The sequence below is a fragment of the Barbus barbus genome (genome assembly GCF_936440315.1).
Source record: "Barbus barbus genome assembly, chromosome: 48".
Lineage (NCBI taxonomy): Eukaryota > Metazoa > Chordata > Actinopteri > Cypriniformes > Cyprinidae > Barbus > Barbus barbus.
Window position 1 is genome coordinate 13,199,555 of NC_136726.1, and position 25,156 is coordinate 13,224,710.

The 25,156-nt window shown below is 37.9% G+C and overlaps 1 protein-coding gene across 1 annotated transcript; it reads left to right on the forward strand.

The window, feature by feature from the left end:
- Positions 1-854: 854 nt before the first annotated feature.
- LOC306867010 (uncharacterized protein) lies at positions 855-24,550 on the forward strand (the record flags this gene model as incomplete). The annotated part of the gene is made up of 35 exons (XM_079412477.1): positions 855-932; positions 1,348-1,369; positions 1,784-1,847; positions 1,924-2,026; positions 2,129-2,157; positions 2,271-2,376; positions 3,097-3,121; positions 3,228-3,318; positions 3,561-3,670; positions 3,753-3,813; positions 3,903-3,978; positions 4,050-4,074; positions 5,852-6,140; positions 7,024-7,164; positions 7,589-7,648; positions 8,403-8,652; positions 9,638-9,906; positions 9,995-10,371; positions 10,621-10,786; positions 11,713-11,811; positions 13,635-13,789; positions 14,506-14,703; positions 15,176-15,384; positions 15,471-15,521; positions 15,652-15,738; positions 15,832-15,896; positions 15,995-16,117; positions 18,033-18,174; positions 18,263-18,422; positions 18,520-18,617; positions 19,522-19,605; positions 19,729-19,847; positions 19,932-20,078; positions 20,245-20,437; positions 23,078-24,550. The coding sequence occupies 35 exons, from the start codon at positions 855-857 to the stop codon at positions 23,255-23,257; spliced, it is 4,452 nt and encodes a 1,483-aa protein (XP_079268603.1). The 3' UTR covers positions 23,258-24,550.
- Positions 24,551-25,156: the final 606 nt, after the last annotated feature.

Here is a 25,156-nt window from a genome sequence, read left to right on the forward strand (position 1 = left end):
GTCTTACAAACTAACAAATGAATGTACGTTTAAATAAGATGTAAAAATATAACCTGCAAGCAAACTTTTAGCATAAGTTAAGTGTTGAAAAATTAACGTTTTCCTATAACACAAATCAAAAAGAAAGCAACTACTTGGAATTGCATTTATTTATGTATTTTCACCATTTTAGATGCTAACACAGGTGATTAGTATCTTGCTTGGTTCATTTTGCTTTGTGCAAAATATTTAGATGGACAGAGTGAAATATCAATTGTGATTAAAGTGATTAAATTACTTTTGCTTGACTTCCTGAACACCACTTGCTATGCAACCGACTGTTAATCGTTTGAATGGCTGCCATATACTGGGCCTGCCATACCGGGTCTTTCATAACATCATATTTTATGTAAGACAATTGGGTCCAAAATAATTTTAGATTTTAGAGCGAGCCTGTCATGAGAACTAGTCTGCAGACCCACAAAAACACACTTTCATTGTTCTCCATCAAGCTTATCAAACCTCTTGTGTTTTCTAAGGGATGTGGCAAATGTGACATCATTCTATTTCTGAAACTGTTATGGGGTTTCCCTGGAAAAAACACCCTAATAGAAACTTCATTGGGCTTTCCCAAGGATGAAGCAACTCCTTTTAAATATTGTCGACTAAAGCATATGACACAAGAATTAGCTCTGAAGGAGGGTCCTGGGTTTTAAGTTAAGCTTGACAAGGATGAAACATAATTAACTGTAACTTATTTCAGGTTAAGATTGTCTCCCTTTGACTCAAACAATGGGAGTTTATGGCATTTTTCCATAGTGTATTCCATCATTAGTGTGTATTTATTGATTTAACAGAGTTTTCCTTCCCTCAGGATGTTTAACTGGGTGGTGAAGGTCGTGCCACATCCTCCCGATGCACAGGAGGATCTGGGGGAGGAGGCGATCACTGCGGTAAACACACAAGCCCATTAACATGGACTCATAATGCACACCTCACAAATATCTGTGACTGTATTTAACAGTGCAAATAATCTGATTGACACTAAATGGGGTCATGACCTACATAAATGCAAGTGTTTTACAAATATGAACTCTAAATTTATATTGTTATTTGTAGTTTGATACCCCTGGTCTAGTGTTGATGAGCTATAGTGCTCATGTGGATAATGTAATTTCGAATCTTGCTTGAAACATTTTCTAAACCCATTCCCTTTTCCACTCTGTTAAAAAGCCCAAAAATTAATCTGAATGTAACTTTTATTAATCACTAGATATAAAAAATGATGCTCATATATTGTTGTCTTGCTGTTGCATTGAACTCCTCTCATATAATAAACCTCTAATTCTCTTAAATCTTCCTCTGAAGAATGGAAAAACATCAAATCGAGGTACATTTACAGCACTCTTACTGATTTAATGTGTTGCAACATGATTGTTTATTAGGTTTAATGTACTTTATATTTGGTGGCCTTACAATGTAGCTACTAACATAGTAACAAGACTACTACTTTTCTGCAAAATTCCCACATTTACTACTAATGAGTGTGGGGTATGATTAGGTTTTGGGGTAAAGGTTGCATTATGGTTATAGTTATAGGAATGTAGAAGTGCAAGTATTTTAAATCAAAACAAGTATGTAGGCTACAGTACATAATGAGGATATATTATCAAATGGTTCAGTACATATAGTTAAGGCCAACTGATATAAAGTGTAGCACTGTCCAAATATACTGCAGTACTATAAAATCAATCAAAATATAGAATAATAATGCACAATGTCTGTCTCTCTTATTGTCATGCAGACAAGTTCAATTCAACCAAAACAGGCAGGGAGGAAGACCAATCATCTCAAACCTCAAAGGACAGGTGAGTCTTGTAAAGTACACAAAAGACATTCTCTGACTGTCTGGACATGAAACATGCTGAAATCTGTTTGTTTCAGTGTTCAGAGTGGTATGTTGAACTGGATCTCCAACGGTTTTGCAAGCACACTGCCCCAACCTGCAGGGAGTCCTCTTCTTACGAGAGCCAACCCTTATGCTAAAGTATTGATTTCATGTCAACTAAAATAGTTTGATATTTATTAACATTTGGTATTGTATATTAATGTGCACTCAAAGCAAATTATTTATTTTTTTATTTTTCAGTCACTTCATGATGAAGGTTCTAAGGACAGGTAAGGCAATGAATAGTATTCTTGTCAAGAACATCAGTCCACTGAGGAATCATTGTGCATGAAGTCTGTTTGACAGCATGGAGGCTGTACAGTGAGCTCTCTCTTTCTACCAGGGCTGGAGTTATTGGCTGGATCTCACAGGGAATTGGAAAGGTGGTCCCGCAGCCTGATGAGAAATATATACATGACGAGTCTCCAGAACCTGAAGAAGTCACAGAGGTTAGAAAACTATGTACAATACTTTATTTTTATCAGAATAGTAGAAATAACCAAAAAATAGAAAAAATAATCTAACCTTAATATAGGATTAAAAGCTTACAATACATAGATTTAACAACAGATTAATGTTCTAATATTTCTTATTTAAAAAATATGTATTTTTAAGAGTATAAGCAAAAACATGTATTTATATTTTAGAAAACAATTAAATAAAATATATTAATCTTAATATAATTATTATTAATTTTGAAACCTTACATATCTGATGTATATCTAAAAAAAGAAAAGTTCAAGACAATATAATAATAATAATCAATAGTAAATAGTAAATAGTTAATAAATAGTAACTTTGTATGATACATTTTAACAATTTTGAAAATGAATACATTTCTGCTGTTTGTTTTATGCTTTCTGTTTTCATTCAAAATTAATGATTAACTGATTCATATTTATTATATTTAATAAATGTAACATATTCTTAAGAATATATATTTAGGAATGTAAACAAAATCATAAAATGCATTTAATATTAATTAAAAAAAAACTATTTAATAATATATCACTATCGTTTGTTCACTTGTCTAAAACTATATATTATCATAAAATGTGTTAATTCATTCGAATTATAAATAGTGGCTTTATATGTTACATTTTAAAAATGTTGAATTCTTGAAAATCACAATGAATAATTTTATTATTTTCTTTTTCTATTTATTTCAGGTTTTTGAGACAAAGGACCTCCCAGGTGTGTATCAGTCAGTCTGCATTAAGTGCATTAAATCTGCATTAAATCTGTGGTGGGTTTAGTACTAAAACTTCATACATTTATTACTGTGTATCTCTTACACCAGATCAGGAGCCTTTGGCACATATACCAGTAGTAGAGCTGGTGTCAGAAGACGAGATGTCGGAGGTGGAACCAGCCGCTCAGTTCCCTCCTAAGTGAGTGTCATTCTGTGAAGCACACGGGGGCAAAGGTGATATTGTTAGGTGCAAATTGGGTGCCTTAAGTTTAGTGGAGGTGTTTGCTAAGACAAGCATCTTTATTGCTATTATCCATACTCAAAATCATATAGCCACCTGAATCTAGAGACTTATAGAAATAGTTCACACAAAAATTTAAATTTACCAACCCCCAGGCCATCCAAAATGTAGATGACTTGCTTATTTCAATGTGTGAACAGTGTAATGAACTGGATAAAGAGCGGCTTCCAGAACGCTATACCACACCATGTGACCAGACCCCCAAATTCCAGTTCTTCCACGCCAAGGTCATCACAGTGCTCAAACAAAGGTATTGTTCAATCCGTATGATACAGAATATAGCACTATTTTAAAGACTGTAACTGTTTAGCTTAATATTTGCTTTGGTTCAGTTTATTCACCTCCTCCAGAGTCAATAACCAGCATGACAGAGATCGATTCAAAAACTCCCAGGTGAGTCACGTCAAATTTGATGCACTCTTTCACAATTGCTTACTGGAAAATTGGCATAGATGTCCACTTCATGTCCTTCTTGTTTTCAGTATGGTGGGCTGGATTGTTCAGGGTCTGGGCCTTTCAGTGCCACAACCGGTGCTCAAAAACAAAGAGGGATGTTTGGTAAGTGAGGAGTACAGCTTTGACATTATTAGCTTCTGTTTCTCGATACTGACTCCCTTTCTTTCCACCAGGAGGATGGGAAGATTGGGCAAAATGGTGAGTAAGATGTTCCTCTTTCAACACTGTTTACACAGTTTTTAATAACAAACTCGGTTTGTTTCCTGGAAACTCTAGCATGGTTTCAGTAGAATATGAAAACACAAAGATCACTGCATGGGTAACAACATGACCCACTCTGTGAGACATCAAAATACAAGTAGAAAAACTTCAGGGTGAGCGGCTCTGTTGCAGTGTAGGACAAACTCATAACTCAGTCCATCTTCTCCTTCTGTTACAGGGGAGAGGACACTGAGAACCATTTAAACAAAAGGAGAGAGAGCGCAACAGCATTACACAGTCACAGACAAATGGACAGTGGAAACAGATGCATTTGAAGAAGAACAGTGACTTTGTAGCTTTCTTGAATGAACAGGCAGCTATGAAAATCTACTGAATGTAATGCCAGACTTTCTCTGTACTGTATAACAAATATATTTTTAATAACCTTTGTTTAACTTTCTGTATATATAGCCAAAAACATATATTTTTAATAACATTTCTGTTTAACTTAAAATTAGACTCTCAGTATTGTATGAATAGCTGGCATCTCTCAGATGGGTGTTTGTTGTTGCTGTTGCAGTGGTCTTTAGAAACTGACATTTAGTTTGGCTTGACTGTACTTGTCTTAAAACATTTATGATCCTCGTGAGATGTAATTATCATTCATTTTACTGCGAGTTTCCCTAATATGTGTTAAAAATGTACTCAACTGAAAAGAGTAGAAAGAACACATTATTTTAAAAAGAGAAAAAGTTGTATTGCCTTGACTTATAATTGTGGCTGCTTTTAAGACATGTACATTACCGTTCAAAAGATTGGGGTCAGTACGATTATTTTAAATGTTTTTCAAAGAAGTCTGTCATGCTCACCAAGGCAGGAAAAATAGAAATATTGTGAAAACCTATAGTTTAAGCAGTGTTCTTCCAGTCTTCAGTGTCACATGATCCCTCAGAAATCAGTCTAATATGCTGATTTGCTGCTCAAGAATTATTATTATCATCAATTTTGAAAACAGTTGTGCTGCTTAATATTTTTGTGAAAACCAAGATAAAAAAAAACAATTCTGGATTCTTTAATGAATAGAACGTTCAAAAGAACAGAATTTATTTAAAATAGAAATATTTTGTAAGAAATATCCTTGCTGAATAATTTCTTAAAAATCTTACTGGCCCCAAACTTTAAACAGTAGTGTAAACTTTATGTTTTAATTTATTGTCATTTAATCTGTATATATTTAATGTATATTAATATTTTATATTCTTAATGTAATATTGTATTAATGCATTCCATTAATAAAGGAAAATAAATAATTGCACTCATGTGTAAAGGGTTCAGTCTCTATTGGCATAATAATAATAATAATAATATTAATAATAACAATAATAAAATACCTTGGAAAAACACATGCAGATAACTTTGCTCTCAACCACAGTAAATAATCATAAGTAATAAAATAAATGAGAATTTATGAAAGAAACATCTTAAATATTTCCTTTTATAATGAGCCTTTATTACAGATGTTTCCTATTTTCTAAGCAATCAAATGTCAATGTGTCCTGATGTTTGAAATGTTCAAAGTAAAGGAATTATTAAAGCAAAACAAAAGTAAATTATTGACCTGGATAACTGTTCTGTTCAAAAATACCTAATCACATTTCATTTAAGAGGACAAAAACCAGCACAATAATGAAAATAAACATGACATGACATTTTTTTTTTGGTTTCTAATGTGAAGTTTTAAAACAGTCCTCAAGCATGGCTGTGTCTTCAGCAGGCAGTGCTCGGTCAGCTCCTGCAGACCTTATTCTTGAGGAGATTGACTCTGAAGATGAGGCTCAAGAAAAAACATGTCCAACAATAAATTCACAGCCAAATTCACAACCTCAGTCCCAAACTCAAACACCTTGGTCACCGGAACAATCTCTTCCACTGAGTGTCACCACACCCTCACAAGCACACATAGAAGTGGAGGACGCAGAGACCCAAACTGCACGATGGACGCCCTTGATCGAGAACATCAGGAGAGAGGCGGAGGACACCGCCATATTTATTATGGAGGAAAGGTAATACATTTCTCTCTTGCTGGAAGCACAGTGGCAGCTGATGGACAAGTATTTTATGTAATAGACTTAAAGGAAGAGTTCTTCCAAAAATGTATTTATTCACCTCCAGGCCATCCAAGAGTTTATTTCTTAATCAGTACAGATTTGATGACATTTTGCATTGTCACTTGCTCATCAATGGATCCTCTGCAGTGAATGGGTGCCGTCAGAATGAGAGTCCAAACAGCTGATAAAAACATCACAATAATCCACAAACCATCAACTAATGTCTTGTGTAACAAAAGGCTATATGTTTGTAAGAAACAAATCCATCATCAAGGCTTTTTAACTTAAAACCATTGCTTTCAGCTAAAATACTAGTCCTCTATCCATAATATCGCTTTCACCTTTAAAAAAGTAATCTCTTCCGAATCCGGGAAGAAATATGCTCAGATCAACCACTATTTACAAGCAAAAACAGTCCAAATGTGCTCTTCAGAAATTTGATGGTAGATTTTGAATGCAATTCACTAAAAGGCATTATTATGGAGTATGGACTTTGACCAAAAGTTTGAAGTTAAAACGTCTTAATGATGGATTTGTTTCTTAAAAACACACAGCTTTTTACTTTACAAGATGTTAATTGATGGACTGGGGTTGTGTGGATTATTGTGATGTATTTATCAGCTGTTTGGACTCTCATTCTGACGGCACCCATTCACTGCAGAGGATCCATTGGTGAGCATGTGATGTAATCCTAAATTTCTCCAAATCTGTTCACATGAAGAAACAAACTCAACTACATCTTGGATGGCCTAAGAGTGAGTACATTTTCAATTTTGGGTCTACTGTTCCTTTAAGAGTGAAAAACAAGGCTTAATTGTGATGCTGTTCTCTGGTGCAGGTTGATACAGGAGCGTCTGGTGATGGCTCGAATGGCAGAAGAGGTGGCACGGCAGACAGCAGAGATGGCTGTCAGGGAGTTGGCACAGGCCCGGTTTGGCATTCAGACCATTGCAGAAGAGCCAGAAGATGTTGATCAAGAGTAATTCATGCACACCAACAAATAATCAATCAGACCAATCCCTCTTTGTGTGTAGGATAAATGTATATACTTTATATGCATGCATACAGACAAAAATATGTTCAAAACAGTTTTTGCTTCTGAATATTTTGTGGAAATTGTGATTCATTACCACTCAAAGGGTAGAGTAAGTAAGATTCAAAACTTATATAGTTTTATTCATGTTACAAAATATTTCAAATAAGTGCTTTCTTTTGAACTTTCTATTCATCAAAGACGCCTGAAAAAAGTATGTTTTCCACAAAAATATTAAGCAGCACAACTGTTTGTTTTTCAGTGCCCAATTCTAGAAATTTCACCTTTTGTCCCTCTAATATTAAATATTTGGTAACATCCTAGATATGCATACCAAAACCTTAATAACTTGAATTTTGTTGTGTCACAGATTACAAGTGCTGCAGGAAGAGGAAAGTGATATAGAAGTCATACGGGATCAAATTTCAGAGTAAGACATATGAAAAAAAAAAGATAGAACAAATTTTTATCATAGTTTCTATCAACTGTTCTCATGCTTTCTTTGTTGGGAACATGTTTTATTTGTATTTCTCTGTATTTGTAGGCAATGTCAGTGTTTTATAACAATATGGCCACACATAATTACAATACACGCATTTCCGGTGCACTGCTTAATATTTCAATATTATGTCGTGTCCTGGCAACCGCATAGCATCCCATAGAGGCGCACGGTGCCCCCTCTGCGGTTGCTATAGTAACTAATAGCGCCTCTGATGCTTGTTTTCTGCCTAGTCTCTGTGAAGGATGGCGCAGATTCCTCACTTCCAAAATGAACATTTTTATAGTTCTAGTTAATAGCGTCAACATATCATACAACTTCCATTGCGTTAATTTATAAACAAACGGCACAAAAATGGATCGATATGGACACTGCGTTACCTGATGCGCTCAGAGACCGCGTCTGATTTCAGAGTAAGTTCATTATAACAACACGACGGTAACGCGTCAAACCAGCTTATAGCCTAGTTTATATATTTATAATATTTTGGAAATGTTTAAAATTAACCAGAGATTTTTGGAAATCAAAACAGACACACCTCAGTCTGTTGTTGCTCCATCATGCGAAAATTGTGCATATGTGAGTTTATTTATAGCTGACACAAATGTGTTAGTTGCTTACCGATGTGATTAGCTTGTTGTTTATATAATAGCTGATGTCTGCGTCATGCCTTGTGTATACACAGGTGTCAAGTTCCAGTTAAGGAGTTTCTTCCAGAAGGACAAGAGGCAGAGGCTGTAGACACTGCGTTCATAGTTCAAACCCCTGTGGAGGAGTTCAAGTCTTCTTCACCTCTACAGGAGGAACCAGAGCCTGAGGAGCTTCACGACGAGGAGGAGCCCAGGGACTCCAGTGAAGACGAAGAAGAACCTGAGCCGATCACTCAGCAACCTCAGTCCATTACCAGCACCTCTGTTTCACGAACTGATTCACCGGTAATTCATGTATAATGACCATCTAGCTTTAAACTTGGACTAGGTCTTCTTGTTAGTCCTCCGGCTTTATCTCGCTTACATTGTTTTACTTTTGTGACTTTTCACACATGCTTATTATTCAGTGTGTACACCAAGTACATAAAACTCCCTCTGGAGTTAGACTGAATAAAGTATAGTACTGCAGTGATCATATTTTTTCCTTGGTATTATTGCAGATTTTTGCCTCTCTGTTGCAATGAAATAAATGTCTCATATTAGTATTATTTTGCTTTATGTAGGTGGAGAGTACAGCTCTTGAAGAGGAAAGCAGTGGTGAGTGTTCATTTCAGTCATTCATAATAGATCATGTAAACACACTGATGCTAACATGATAAAAAGCCACAGAATGAAAACCTTTGGTTAAAAAAAAGTGTCCTGGACCTCCCTCTCTCTCGTCGGGCCCTTGGAATAGTCCTAACCTTCCCCCCATTACCCCCCTGAATAACCCGACTAGGCTAGCAGAAAAAAAATCCTTTCCATTGAGTTCTGGCAAAAAATAAATTGTGAATATTTTTGCTTGAAAAGTGTTCTTGTGTTATATAAATGTCACTTGGTTTGATATTTTATCTAAGTCAATACATTTTGGGGCCACTGTTATTGGCATTTTTGGACATTATTCTCAGAATGTTCATAAGGTGGTCCAGTAGTGCACAACACAATGGAAACAGGCCGCAACACAATGAAGTTAACACAGCACAATGGAAACAAGCTGCAACACAATGGAATTAGCACAACACAATGAAATTAGTCCTATGTGTTGTTTTGTGACTTTTTCGTTGTGTTGTGCACTACTGGGGAACCAGATGTTCTATATGACAGAGCATCAAATATTGTACACATTTCATGTAACACACAATATATTTGACTATGTGCTGCTGTCCCCACAGTCCCTTCCAGATGTGATGCACTGAAGAGATGTTTCATGCGTGTACCATATGCACCACAGGCCCTTGACAACTTCAATCAGTTCCTGACAGACATCGGTGTCACTTTGCCTAAAGTGCCTTCCATGCCCAATCTGCCCCCTGCTCTCTCTCAAATCACCCAACAGCTGCCGTCACTCCCTCCTCAACTGGCACAGCTACCGCAACAAATTTCCCAGCGATTCTCCAAAATCACCCCACAATTCCCAAACCAGACGCTTTTTAGTGCTCCTCATTTTCCCAGCTTCCCCGTGCAGTTATCCAGCCTCCCACAACAGCTGTCCAACATTCCGCAACAAATTTCAAACCTCCCGCAAAAGGTATCCAACATTCCACAAAGGCTGACCAGCATTCCACGGTTTTCCATCCTCCCACAACAGGTCTCCAGTATTCCGCAACAACTCTCCAGCATTCCACAAAAAATATCCAGCATTCCACAAAAGATATCCAGCATTCCACAGTGTGCCCAGCAGTGCTACTCTAACATTCAAAGTCGTCTCAACAAACTTAAGCCGGATCAGGATGCCCAAGGAGCAACCGCAGAAGAGTAGGGATCTGGAGCTGGACCGTCTCGTCCGCCAGTTCCCGCTCCATTCCCCCCGTACCCCTTCGCCCTCTTCCCCAAGTTCCGTCCTAGACTTGCCCAATGTGCCCTCTTACCCCCGTCTGCCACCTATCACCCCTTCCAGGCAGTTTTCAGGCGTCTCCAACCCTGCCTTCCACATTGAGGATGACCCCACCTCTGCTAGACCCTCAGGTGATTTACGCTGTCGCCGTTTTTGTTAGACTAGTCTGCTTTTCTTATGCCTTGCTGCCAAATGTGACTTAGAGAATGTTAGGTTGTGGGTCCCTGTAGTGACCAAAGTGACCTCTTTATGTTCCAACCATTGACCTTATTCGCTAAGGTCCATTTTACCTCAAGGTAAGCCTTGAAGAGGGTGCTACTGAAGGTGTCAGTGTCAAAGTTTCTTGTGTGTTTCTTTATCGGTTATCGTGTAATCTCCAGTGAGCTCCAGACTGAGTGTGCACCCGGCTGTGAATGTCGAAGATGTCGACTCCGACCGAGGGAAAGGAGGAAGACGATCTCGCCCCATACCACCAATAATAAACCCACAGGACCCTAACCTCAAAACCCTCACCGTCCCTGGTGCCCGTAAAGCCAATCGGACCAGGTAAATCTGCCTCGTTTGATTAATCAATGGATGTACAAAAGTGTGGTTACATTAGCAATATTTCACAGGCAAAAAGATCTATAGTTTTTTTTGTCAATGTAGCAATGTATATTGCAATGTTGCATTACCATAAGTCACTTTCAAATCAAGAAGTAATGTGGTGAATTCATGTGAACAACTTGAACCCTCATGCGAAATTCCAGATCACATGGATTCTTATTGGAATGGTTGGATTTCAGACAATGGTATATGTCACCATGCCTAAAGAGTGAATATAAAGGACATTTGCACTATAAACATAAAGCCCAAACTATACTTCATGTTTTACAGAAACTTCCACTTTTCCCACTGTCTGAGGGAAACTCTTAAAGCCATGTGTGCTGTTCTCATCCAATCAATGTTATTGCCCTCATAAATATGCAAATCATAATATTAATCCAGGGTTTACAAATGTACAGTGAGAAAATCTGGAAACTTGATACTCAGGCTGATACCTGATACTTAACAATAGCATTGAATTAAGTTCAACTGTGAAAAACCCAGCTGATACACAAATATTGATATACATTTTATGTTTTGTTTTTTTTCTGTTCTGTTGTCTGTGCACACACAATCACTTACGCACATACATACACATGTCACTGGATGCAAACAGTGTATGCAGAGACAGAAAACCACAGACAATTTGGACCAAGATGTAAGATGTTTTAAATAAGTCTCAGAACAATCCACTCCATATTCTCCTCTTCATTTTGTGCATTTGTGTGCATATTAGTAAGTATGTGAAGACTTTCCCATTACCTTACTTACCATATCAGAGGGTTCTTTTTCATTTCATTTTTCAGTGCATTTATTGTAACTTGTTTTATTTTTGTGATTAGTCCTGTAGAGCCCCATCATAACACACTCTTGTTGTCTTCTTACAGCAAGAGACTTTACTCACAGGATGATGAGGAAGAGGCGAAGTTAGAAACTGCAGTCCGGGCATGGCCAAGCCAGAGTAGCATCACAAGTGCAGATGACGGGTAATAAATAAATACTCTTTTAAAATGTAAAATTAACATGAATGCATGAAAACTTTGCTGAAAATGTGGCACAAAACACATTACTTATATAGGCTAGTTGCAAATTATGTTGATGTTCTTTAATGTGCTTTGGGAAACACAAGAACAATACAGGTCCTTCTCAAAAAATTAGCATATTGTGATAAAGTTCATTATTTTCTGTAATGTACTGATAAACATTAGACTTTCATATATTTTAGATTCATTACAACACAACTGAAGTAGTTCAAGCCTTTTATTGTTTTAATATTGATGATTTTGGCATACAGCTCATGAAAACCCAAAATTCCTATCTCAAAAAATTAGCATATTTCATCCGACCAATAAAAGAAAAGTGTTTTTAATACAAAAAAAGTCAAACTTCAAATAATTATGTTCAGTTATGCACTCAATACTTGGTCGGGAATCCTTTTGCAGAAATGACTGCTTCAATGCGGCGTGGCATGGAGGCAATCAGCCTGTGGCACTGCTGAGGTGTTATGGAGGCCCAGGATGCTTCGATAGCGGCCTTAAGCTCATCCAGAGTGTTGGGTCTTGCGTCTCTCAACTTTCTCTTCACAATATCCCACAGATTCTCTATGGGGTTCAGGTCAGGAGAGTTGGCAGGCCAATTGAGCACAGTAATGCCATGGTCAGTAAACCATTTACCAGTGGTTTTGGCACTGTGAGCAGGTGCCAGGTCGTGCTGAAAAATGAAATCTTCATCTCCATAAAGCTTTTCAGCAGATGGAAGCATGAAGTGCTCCAAAATCTCCTGATAGCTAGCTGCATTGACCCTGCCCTTGATAAAACACAGTGGACCAACACCAGCAGCTGACATGGCACCCCAGACCATCACTGACTGTGGGTACTTGACACTGGACTTCAGGCATTTTGGCATTTCCCTCTCCCCAGTCTTCCTCCAGACTCTGGCACCTTGATTTCCGAATGACATGCAAAATTTGCTTTCATCCGAAAAAAGTACTTTGGACCACTGAGCAACAGTCCAGTGCTGCTTCTCTGTAGCCCAGGTCAGGCGCTTCTGCCGCTGTTTCTGGTTCAAAAGTGGCTTGACCTGGGGAATGCGGCACCTGTAGCCCATTTCCTGCACACGCCTGTACACGGTGGCTCTGGATGTTTCTACTCCAGACTCAGTCCACTGCTTCCGCAGGTCCCCCAAGGTCTGGAATCGGTCCTTCTCCACAATCTTCCTCAGGGTCCGGTCACCTCTTCTCGTTGTGCTGCATTTTCCACACGTTTTCCTTCCCACAGACTTCCCACTGAGGTGCCTTGATACAGCACTCTGGGAACAGCCTATTGGTTCAGAAATTTCTTTCTGTGTCTTACCCTCTTGCTTGAGGGTGTCAATGATGGCCTTCTGGACAGCAGTCAGGTCGGCAGTCTTACCCATGATTGCGGTTTTGAGTAATGAACCAGGCTGGGAGTTTTTAAAAGCCTCAGGAATCTTTTGCAGGTGTTTAGAGTTAATTAGTTGATTCAGATGATTAGGTTAATAGCTCGTTTAGAGAACCTTTTCATGATATGCTCATTTTTTGAGATAGGAATTTTGGGTTTTCATGAGCTGTATGCCAAAATCATCAATATTAAAACAATAAAAGGCTTGAACTACTTCAGTTGTGTTGTAATGAATCTAAAATATATGAAAGTCTAATGTTTATCAGTACATTACAGAAAATAATGAACTTTATCACAATATGCTAATTTTTTGAGAAGGACCTGTATATAAATATGGAATTGTTTTGGTGATTTTTTTTTTAAATGTAGTATTTATCTTCTGTCTTCAGGCTAAATCAACGGCCAGCCTCTTCAGCCAGCCAAACTAGTACTGTAGTAAATGAGAGGTTACAGGAGCTGGTCAAGCTGTTCAAAGAGAGAACAGAGCGAGTCAAAGAGAAGCTGATTGATCCAGATAACTCGGATGATGAAACACCACCTGCCTGTGAGTATTAATTAGAAAAGAATGTCAGAAGATGCTAGCAAAATTTCAAGCGAATTGTTTCTTATAAATGAGTTTGTTGACAAACAATACATATAATGTGCTTAATCAAGACAAAAAGTATTTGGTGGTTGTCAAATGTTATTTAATGAACTTAAGCCTGGTACACACCAAGCCGACACCGACAAACTAGTGGCGATGAAAGCAGGCTCACGTTGGCAGCATCTGGGTCCAAAGTTGCCCTGACATACCAAGCCGACGCTCGACACCCAATGGCCAAATAGCATGTCCGTTCTGCACTTTTCTCGTGCACTGGTTCGCCAGCTGAACAGCCAATCAGAATGATCAGATGGTCCGACTGACCGACGAGCCCCGACACCGATTCAACATGTCGAATCGGCCGAAAAAAAGCAGACGAGGACCAACTTCAGCCGACGGCGCGGAACACACTGAGAAAACTTAGTCGGCCGACGAACAAAAACTGCCCTACAGCCGACCGTCGGCTTGGTGTGTACCGGGCTTCAGTTCCTAATTAAAGTTGGGGCTAGTTGTTAAAAAACAATTGTGGAGAAATGCTGTATCATCATTCTTTGCACATGCCACTTAAGTTTCAAGTTGAAATTCATACATTTTATGTGCGACTTAAGTGTACACATACTTTTGAGGGCTATTATAGTTTCAAAGTGTATGTACCAAATAATATGGTCTTTTATGAACAGCCCCAGCTAAGCAAGCTCCAGCTCCTCCTCCTCCTCCAGAACCTTCAGCAGAGCAGAAAACAGAGCAAGAGGTACCCGAGGCCCCTGCTGAGAAAGAAGAGAAGAAAACAAAGCTCCTGTGCTGTAAAGTGAAAACTCAATCCAGGATTGTTCGGCTTCTGCAGTATCGTTTTCCATCTAGCATCGACCCCTTCACCAGTGAGCACTTCTCCCGTCTCCTGCACTCCTCTCCTCTCTTTGTAATCCTGAAGACTACAACTGTCTACATTTTAGCTGTCTTGGTTTTCCATACTCGCACATAAATCCGATCAGTTACTGATTTTCCTTCATTTTTTGTTCTGTTCTCCCACCCTTTTCCTCCTATGCTTCACATTCCTCTCTCATTTTTAAACTTTAGCCTTTGGTAACTAAGCATCAGGTTTATAAATGATAAAATAAAAGAAAAAATGAAGTGCTTTTGTTTAAAGGGATACATTTGGTGCACATTGGTGATTTAATTTAATTTATATTTGTTAATTTATTTAAATCATTCAAGTTCAAATAAATTTAAAATTAAACATTGCAACTTCTAAAAAAATTTTGGGTTTTAAATAAAACATTTTCGTGCACCACAATATTTGTTTTCCATAAACCATTTTAGTAATCTTCCATTGCTCTGTGTTCCCTGTAGATCTGAGCTACGTACTTTGGCTTTTTTGCGTGTCTTTGGCGTTTAACTGGAACGCGTGGATGATTCCTGTGCGTTGGGCATTTCCATATCAAACACCGGATAACATCCATGTTTGGCTGTTGATAGACTACTTATGTGATTCTGTTTACATACTGGACATTCTGGCCTTTCAACCCAGACTGCAGTTTGTGCGTCATGGAGACCTTGTGGTAAATATAGGCAAAGACAAGCAAAATATTAGAGAAAAATTAATGTTTTTTTTTCATGCTGTGTTTTGAAAAATATTTGTTTTCAGACCGGCAAGAAAGAGATGAGAAATAACTACATCAAAGCTGTGCAATTCAAGGTAGTGAGACATTTATGTTGTTTATCGTTTGATAAAATACAAATTTGGACTTTTTCAGACTCACTAAATTTGATGCTCTGAGGTACTGGACACATTCTGTAGTCTGAGGATCTCATTTCCTGTGTTGCAGCTGGATGTGGTCAGTCTACTTCCTCTGGAGCTTCTGTACTTCAAAACAGGGATTAATCCACTTCTCCGCTTACCCAGGATCTTGAAGGCAAGCTGCTACTCTGACCGTCTAACTGGACTTTAGAAAGATCAGTCCATGATGAACTTAGCTAATTCTTTAATGTGTCTTTCCTTTGTGCAGTTCATGTCTTTCTTTGAGTTCAACAAGCGTCTGGAAGCTATACTGACCAACCCTTATGTTTACAGGTTAGCTGTTATCTTCTATAAACCTTTCTATTGAGAATTTGTTGAACTTTTTATTTGGAGTGTTTAGGCCCATTTATATCTCTCATTTCATTTATCAGAGTTATTCGAACCACCACCTACTTGTTGTATGCCGTCCACTGCAATGCCTGTCTGTACTACTGGGGCTCTTCGTATGAAGGTCTGGGTTTCTCAGAATGGACCTATGATGGGACAGGCAATAGGTAAGTTAATCAGTTCTGTTATTAGCTTTCGTTTACAGCCAATCCAGTTTTTTTTGGAACCAAAAACAGTTTAACATGTTTTGCTCCTGTACCTTTAATAATTATATATGTAAATGACCTGTTATGATTGGCTGAAATTGATGAAATTGTTCTACTATTATGCACAACATAAGGTTGTTCATAATAGTAGGCCAAACTGCTGCATAGTCATTAATATGTACAGTGCATCCGGAAAGGATTCACAGCGCTTCTCTATTTCCACATTTTGTTATGTTACAGCCTTATTCGTAAATGGATTAAATTCATTATTTTCATCAAAATTCTACAAACCTCATAATGACAACGTGAAAGAAGTTTGTTTGAAATCTTTGCAAAATTATTAAAAATAAAAAAACGACAAAATTACATGAACATAAGTATTCACAGCCTTTGCCATGACACTCAAAATTAAGCTCAGGTGCATTCTGTTTCCGCTAATCATCCTTGAGATGTTTCTATAACTTGATTGGAGTCCCCCTGTGGTAAATTCAGTTGATTGGACATGATTTGGAAAGGTAAACACCTGTCTATATAAGGTCTCACAGTTAACAGTGCATGTCAGAGCACAAACCAAGCCATGAAGTCCAAGGAATTGTCTGTAGACCTCCAAGACAGGATTGTATCGAGGCACAGATCTGGGGAAGGGTATAGAAAAAATTTCTGCAGTATTGAAGGTCCCAATGAGCACAGTGCCCTCCGTCACCCGTAAATGGAAGAAGTTTAGAACTACTAGGACTCTTCTTAAAGCTGGCCTCCTGGCCAAACTGAGCACTGTCACTCTAGTTGAGCTCTATGATCATAGGTGGAAATAGGAGAAATCTACAGAAGGACAAACATAACTGCAACACTCCACCGAACTGGGATTTATGGCAGTGTGGCCAAACTCAATGCTTTCCTCAGTGAAGACACTTGAAAACATACTTGGAATTTGCAAAAAAGCACCTAAAGGACCCTCAGACTGTGAGAAACAAGATTATCTGGTCTGATGAACCTCAATTCTAAGCATCATGTTTGAAGGAAACCAGCTCTGCTCATCACCTGCAGAGTACTACTCTTGCTGTGGGGCTGTTTTTCAGTGACAGGGACTGGGGGACTGATCAGAGTAGAAGAAAAGCTCAATGCACCAAAATATAGAGATAGCTTTAATGAAAACCCAGTCCAGAGCATAGAGAACCTCAGACTGGGCAGAAGATTCACCTTCCAACAGGACAATGACCCAAAGCACACAGCAAGAGTGGCTTATAGACAACTCTGTGAATGTCCTTGAGTGGCCCAGCCACAGCCTGGGATTGAACCCAATCAAATATTTCTGGAGAAACCTGAAAATGTGCGTCTGCCCCCATCCAACCTGACAGAACTTGAGAGGTGCAGGGGTGAGGAGAAGAATGGCAGATAATTGTCAAATGATGATGAGCAAAGCTTGTAGCATCATACTCAAAAAGATTTGAGGCTGTAATTGGTGCCTGTAAAAGGTGCTTCAACAAAGTATTGAGCAAAGCCTATGAATACTGTGAAAGCCTGTGAATTAGCAAAGATTTCAAACAAACGTCTTTCACGTTGTCATTATGGGGTATTGTTTGTAGAATTTGGAGCAAAATAATGAATTTCATCCATTTTGGTATAAGGCTGTAACATAACAAAATGTGGAAAAAGGGAAGCGCTGTGAATACTTTCCGGATGCACTTTAAATGTGGGAAGACATATGTTAATTTACTCGTGTTTAAAAATCATGGTGATATTTGAAAAAAATATATATATATATAATAATATTTTTCTCCTATAACCCCTTTAAATTTTATCTTTAAACATGATATTTTCAAAGTTTATATTTTGAGATGCACTTAATTTGTTTATGTTCATGTTGTGACTTTTTCAGTTATTTTCGTTGCTACTACTTTGCTGTGAAGACTTTGCTGACCATTGGTGGTCTGCCAGGACCCACAACACTTTTTGAGATTGTGTTTCAGCTCATCAATTACTTTACTGGAGTGTTTGTGTTCTCCATCATGATTGGTCAGGTAAGGCCATTATCATTGTGTGAAAGGCATCCACTGATTGGTTTTTAGTAGTGTTTAATATCATTGATTGAGGCTTGTGTTGTGTCAGATGAGAGATGTTGTTGGTGCAGCAACTGCGGCTCAGACAAACTATCGTGCCTGTGTGGATAACACAGTGAAGTACATGGCCTCCTACCGCATCCCTAAAGATGTGCAGAACAGAGTGAAAACCTGGTACAGCTACACGTGGCAATCCCAAGGCATGCTGGGTAAGACCATAAGACGCCAAAATACATTACAGACGTTCATCCATAATGCTCAGTTGATAACTTAAGATAAAAATGGACATTTTGTGGTTTTATGCAGATGAACAAGAGCTATTAGATCAACTACCCGACAAGATGAGGTTGGATATTGCAGTGGACATCAGCTACAACATTATAAGTAAAGTGCCACTCTTCCAGGCAAGTGCTAAAACTTAAAATTATCCTTAAATTCTAATAAATACAGTAAGAATCTAATAAATATATTTAAATAGATAGATAGATAGATAGATAGATAGATAGATAGATAGATAGATAGATAGATAGATAGATAGATAGATAGATAACTGAATATAATATGGGGCAGTCGTGGCCTAATGGATAAAGTTACAGGCTTGTAACCCGAAAGGTTGCGGGTTCGAGTCTCAGGTCCAGCAGGAATTGTCGGTGGGGGAAGTGAATAACTGAGCTGAGTCCCTTGAGCAAGGCACCGAACCCCCAACTGGGGGGTGTGTTCACGGTGTGTGTGTGTTCATAACTGTGTGTGTGCACTTGGATGGCTTAAATGCAGAGCACAAATTCCGAGTATGGGTCACCATATTTGGTAGGGCTGTGCAATTAATCGAATTCGATTATCATGCACATCTCATCAGTAAAGTCGGTTTCGTGATTAGTAGTAAATCAAATAGTAGTAAATCGAATTAGTAATGAATCGAATCGATAAGTAGCAGGACTAATCATTGAGGCTGGATATACGAATCGCCTTCGATTATGAATGTGATATTGCCTAGCTTGTCAGTGAACTACGGCTCTGTGTAGTAAATGCCGCTCCATCTCAAAGCAGGTGATGGTGATTTACTACTAATCACGAAACCGGCTTTACTGGTTAGATTCTCATGATAATTGATACATATATGAATGAGTTAATAGTATTTAGTCATGTGCATAAATAAAGACTTTACGTTTCTGCTTTTAAATCACTGAAGTACATGGCCTTGTTTTTTACAATTGTAACTGCCTTAGGTTAGCTACATTTTATTTAAATCTTTAACCTGTCTTGACTTCCTTGCTGTATTCCTTATCTGCATCATTGTGTCTTTCTCAGGGCTGTGATAGACAGATGATCTTTGATATGCTGAAGAGGCTCAGATCAGTGGTGTACCTTCCAGGAGACTATGTCTGCAAGAAGGCAAGGAGCATAAAGAAGATTTTTAGCCTGCATAACAGACCTTCAAATGTTACTTGTGTTTGTGCAGAAAAATCAGTTTATTATAGCAATAAAGTTAGAGATATATTAATTTATTTATTACAGGATGAAGTGGGTCGTGAGATGTACATTATAAAGGCAGGGGAAGTCCAGGTAGTTGGTGGTCCTGATGGAAAGACGGTGTTTGTGACCCTGAAAGCAGGAGCTGTGTTTGGAGAGGTCAGGTAAGGGCTGCAATATCTAGTTTTGTCAGTATAAAATCACTCAGTCAAATTTGCTTTTAGTTCATGTCTTCTTCTCCAATAAAGCTTGCTTGCTGTGGGTGGAGGAAACCGGCGGACAGCTAATGTCATAGCACGTGGTTTTGCTAACCTCCTCATCTTGACCAAAAGGGACCTGAATGAGATCATGGTGCACTATCCAGAGTCCCAGAAACTGCTGCGCAAGAAAGCAAGGTGAGTGCAACTACTGGAAGGAAAATAATGAGCCATAAGCATTTCCCAATTTTTATTTCCATTTTCCACTACAATGAATCAACGATATTTCACTAGCATTTCACCAGGTAATTTTCCAGCACTAGCTTCTGTTCAAATAATGCGTAACCTGCTGTTTGCTCGTAAGGAAAATGGTGATGAAGGATAAAAAGCCTGCTGAGAAGAAAGAGGAAGAAAAGGAACCCATCCCGATTATTCCTCCTCGTACCGAGACGCCCAAACTGTTAAAAGCTGCTCTGGAGATGACAGAGAAAACAGGAATGAAAGGAACATGGTCCAAACTTAAAGACAGGACCAACAGATTGAGTGTCTCCTCGCAGGTACATACCTTGAATTTGACCCAACAAAATTGATTTAAATGTAATTAACATAATAATAAAAAAATATATATATATAGATATAGTTATATATATATATATATACAGTTGAAGTCAAAACTTTACATACGCCCCGGATCTTAATGCATGGTTTTTCCTTCTGGAGCATCAGTGAGCGTTTGAACTTTCTGTAATAGTTGCATATGAGTCCCTCAGTTGTCCTCAGTGTGGAAAGATGAATCTCAAAATCAAGTAGTCATTGTTGGAAAGGGTTCAAATACACAAAAATGGTGGAAAACCAAAGAATTTGTGGGACCTGAAGGATTTTTCTGAAGAACAGCAGGCAGTTGAACTGTTCAGGACAAACAAGGGGCTCATGAACAACTATCACTAAACAAAAAAACCACAGCTTTGGATCGTTCAGGGAACAACACAGTATTAAGAATCAAGTGTATGTAAACTTTTGAACGGGATCATTTTTATAAATTCAACTTATTTTCTCTTGTGGACTATATGTAAACATCTTTTATGCGAAATATCTTATTCAGGTCAGTACTAAATAAACAATAACATGCATTTTGTATGATCCCTCTTACTTTGGTAAAATAATTAACATTATGCAGATTCTGAAAGGTTTATGTAAAGTTTTTTTGTGAACAATTTTTTTTTATTATTATTTAAAAAGGAAAATACAATACAAGAAAAGAAACAAAAAAAATAACATGAATACAAAAACAACAATGGTCTGCATGATTGTACGAGGAGAAAAGAGCAACTGAAGCAGAAACAACAGAATTATCAGTTGGGATCAGGGAGAATTACTTTCCATAAAGGGATGTACAGGCAATTCTGTCAGCATTATCACCATTTCTGTCTAAAGTGGAAATATTTAAATTTCTTCAAACAGTTATCAACACCAGTCGCAGCAAAAGAGACCACCTCGCAATACCCATTATTGCATCCACGAACATAATCCAGCCACAAATGAGCTTTCTGGATCAAAGCAATGTACATTTTTTTCCTTGCAGTAGTTGTAAAAAAAAACTTGTACGTTTATGGGGTCCGTTTAAACCATTGACATTACAACTTATTATATTAATTTCAGTCATTACTATCAAACAAATAAGTGAACTGAACAAATGAGAGAAAGTTATACCACTGCAAATGAATTAACTCAAGTCTGCCTTTAAAAACCCATTAACATAGAGAAAACCCATCCCATAAAACTTTTACAGACTGGGGTAAAAACCCCAGGCTGCAGCCCTCCCCTGTCTTAATCAGTTACAGTAACATGACAGCCAGTACAATTCTTTAGAACACCATTAGCTCTATTATAAGAGAACAGGATAACTTCGAATTCACACAAGTGATAAAGTGGAGTTAAAAAAAAAAAAAAGTATGTATACTTTCCATAACGAAACAAACATAAATAATTGTATCATGTACATTGAAAACTGTACATTAGTGATACCAAGTTTCCTTGCTTACATGAAGAACTGCCAGTAGCAATTGTCACATGAAGTTCTAGATTAGTGAATCAGAATTCGAGTCACTCTGTATTATTATCAAACACTTATGCCACGTCCATCCCAGGAGAATGAGGAACGGGAATGGAGCTCAGGAATTGATGCGCTTCGTCCGGTGAGTGTATTAGTTTGGTCTCGCCGTGTTTCATTACGATCTGAGTAGCTGGATACAGAAGAAAGGTCTGCAGACCTGGCTCTTTCAATTCCTTCCGTATTGCACTGAAGGAGCTCCGCTTCTTTGCAGTCGCGGGAGAGAAGTCGGGGAAGAAGCTCAACATCGCACCGTCAACCGCTTTCATAGAACCATGGCGTCTTGCTTCATTAAGAATCAAATTCCTGTCGACGTAGCATAACAGTTTGAAGAGAAACACTCGTGGTTTGAAGAGATCCGTTGAAGCTCTGGAGTAAACTCGATGCGTGCGTTCGATCTCGATATCTTTCCCCGCAAATGATGGGATCCAAATCAGCAGAGACCGTTTCAGAAAGCCGATCGTGTCATCCTTCTCGTCCCCTTCAGGTAGTCCCAGCAGGCGGAGATTACTGCGTCTGCTGCGGTCCTGTAAATCAGTCACCTGCTGCTCGAGGACATCCAGACTGCCAGTGTGTTCCCTGATTAAAAAGTCAACTTTAGAGCATATATTCTGGATTGTAGTCATGTGAGAGGCGAATTTGGTGCGCATTTCTGCTAATTCAGTCTTCAAAATGTCCTCAAATCGCTTTAGAGTGACCGCCATGTTGTCTTCAATGTCGGCTCTGCCCGCCGCGGCTGTTGGTTTTGTTTTCTTCTTAATTGGTAAGGATGATGGTGAGAGATAAGTGAGTTTCCGACTGTGTGACATTTCCAGACCAACGACAAACAAAAAAACTACCCCAAATGTAAAAAAAAGAAAATGAACAACAGTAAAAGACGGTAATATATACAGAGCTCAGCTAATGTGCGACTTGGCTCATGTAAAGTTTTGACTTCAACTGTATATATATAGTTGTAAAAAACATTTGTAATATATAATAAGTATTTATATTTACTTATTTTTTAATAAGTGTTTATATTTATATTTACTTATTTTAAAATAAGTATTTATTTCAAACATATTTCTTTCACTTGTTTCTTATGTAGCACTCCATCTCTTCTTCTGCTGCGCCCAACTCACCAGTCCATGAAGCGCACTCAGATCAAGACGCAGACACTCTGTCTCAGATATCAGACAGTTCAATGCAAATCCCCACGACCCCCACCGGCGCTGGAGACAGGAATGTATTTGCTGAAGAGGGCCCAGCAGAGGAGGAAAAGAAGTAATCCAGGAGCAAATAATGCAGCTATGAAATAACCCAGACAGCTGAGACCATCTAAATAATTTGCAGGACACTGTTGTGCGCAGTGTTTTGCTTCTGAAATGGGTCATGAGGTCAGATACAGTCAGTGAACTCAGGAATGCACAAAACTGTCTTCTCATTTCGTTTTCTCATTCAGAATATATATTAATGATATACAGTAATAAGCAGAATATAACTTCTCATACATCAGTAAGCCTAGCATAACCCATGAGGTCTACCCAGAATGTCCGGATGCTTTTAGCTTTGGTCAGATGTCAGTTACTGTAGTGAATTATAGAAATAGTCAACTAAGATTATTTCACTCTTGATAAATAACATGTACGTGCTTACACCTGTTAACATCCCTAATGAAGAACTATTGCATTAAAACAGACCTGATATCTTGTTTGCTTCTCCTATCCAAGTGCCTTACTAAACACTGAATACTGTGAAGCACTGTACACACCCTCAGTGCTCATTGCTATATGAGCTCATATATATATTTAGCATTATGTAGCATTTCGTCCCAGTTTTACAAAGTATACAAAGTCCCAGTGTCCTGACACTTAAAAACGCAATACATTTCAGCAGTGTGGCCTGTTTGAAACACACTAGGTCAAAAACGATATGATATGCACATTAATATGTAACATTTTCTCTGATTGTGTAAACTGCATCTTTTGGAATTATTGTTATACTTTCAGATCGGTTAGTTTCTCTGTGCAACATCTGTCTGCTGGTGTCAAAGTGTTGAAATACAAGTGACTTCATTCCTCTGTTCATGATCCAAATGTAGGGGGGAATGTTTTTGCTGCCATTAAATAAAATCAAATAGTTAACAGCTTTTCAGAACCATGAACAGATGGACAGAAGGATTGAAAATGAAAATCGCCTTTGTTTTATAAACTGTCTCTGATGACTTGTTTTTAATTACGTTTTCTTGTTTTTATAGCTTTCTTGATATATAAGTGTTTGTCACACACTGGGATGTTAGTTATGCTTGTTGGACAGTCACGTGTAAAATGGAGTATATCTTTTGAGCTAGCAGCTACACATTATGTATTTATGAGTATTATTTTGTTGAATGCACTGATACTGTTTATTATTTGTATTATATTGCTGTTGCAGAATGTTTAGTATGTGTTTAGTACATTCTGAGCAGCTGAAATGTTTTATGTCCTGAGGGAGTGTATTATTAGTAGCATCAAAACAAAATTATAAATCATCAAATTTTGTTACAAACTCTTATACAATAAAGAATATACAGTATCTTAAGTAATTAGCCGCGTTTTCAATTTTGTGTGCGTTTTATTTGTGTTTTATGGATTGTTATAAATTACATTGTCAGAATGCACATTTAGTCTCCATTTCTCCAATAATCTCGAGACTAGAAAAGTTTAAAACCGACTGAACCAATAGTTCAATTCGTAAATGAATCAAACGGGTTCTGTGAACTTACGCAATTAATTTATGTTTTCTGTTAGCTAAATTTCACATTCAAAAAAAAAAAAATTTTTACTGGCTCTAAACCTCTATTTTCTTTCAAAGTTGATTTAGATAAGTAGTGTGGAAACTATCCAAGATCCTGCTAATTTTAAAGCTATGAAAACTATCGCTGTGTTCATCATTCATAACTTTATTCTTGTCTTCATGTATAATTGTAACTGTATTGTCGTAGGCCTACGGTTTAATTATATATATATATATATATATATATATATATAAAATTGCGCAGAAATTGTGGATGATTTCGTGAGTATGCCACGAGGCATGTGAGTGAATTGGGTTAGGGGTGCAAGAAATGGCGTCTAACGTCCGTTTTGCGATGCGGACTTTTTGCGTGCTGTTTGTCACGATGTTTTTGATCGTCCTGTGGTGCTTC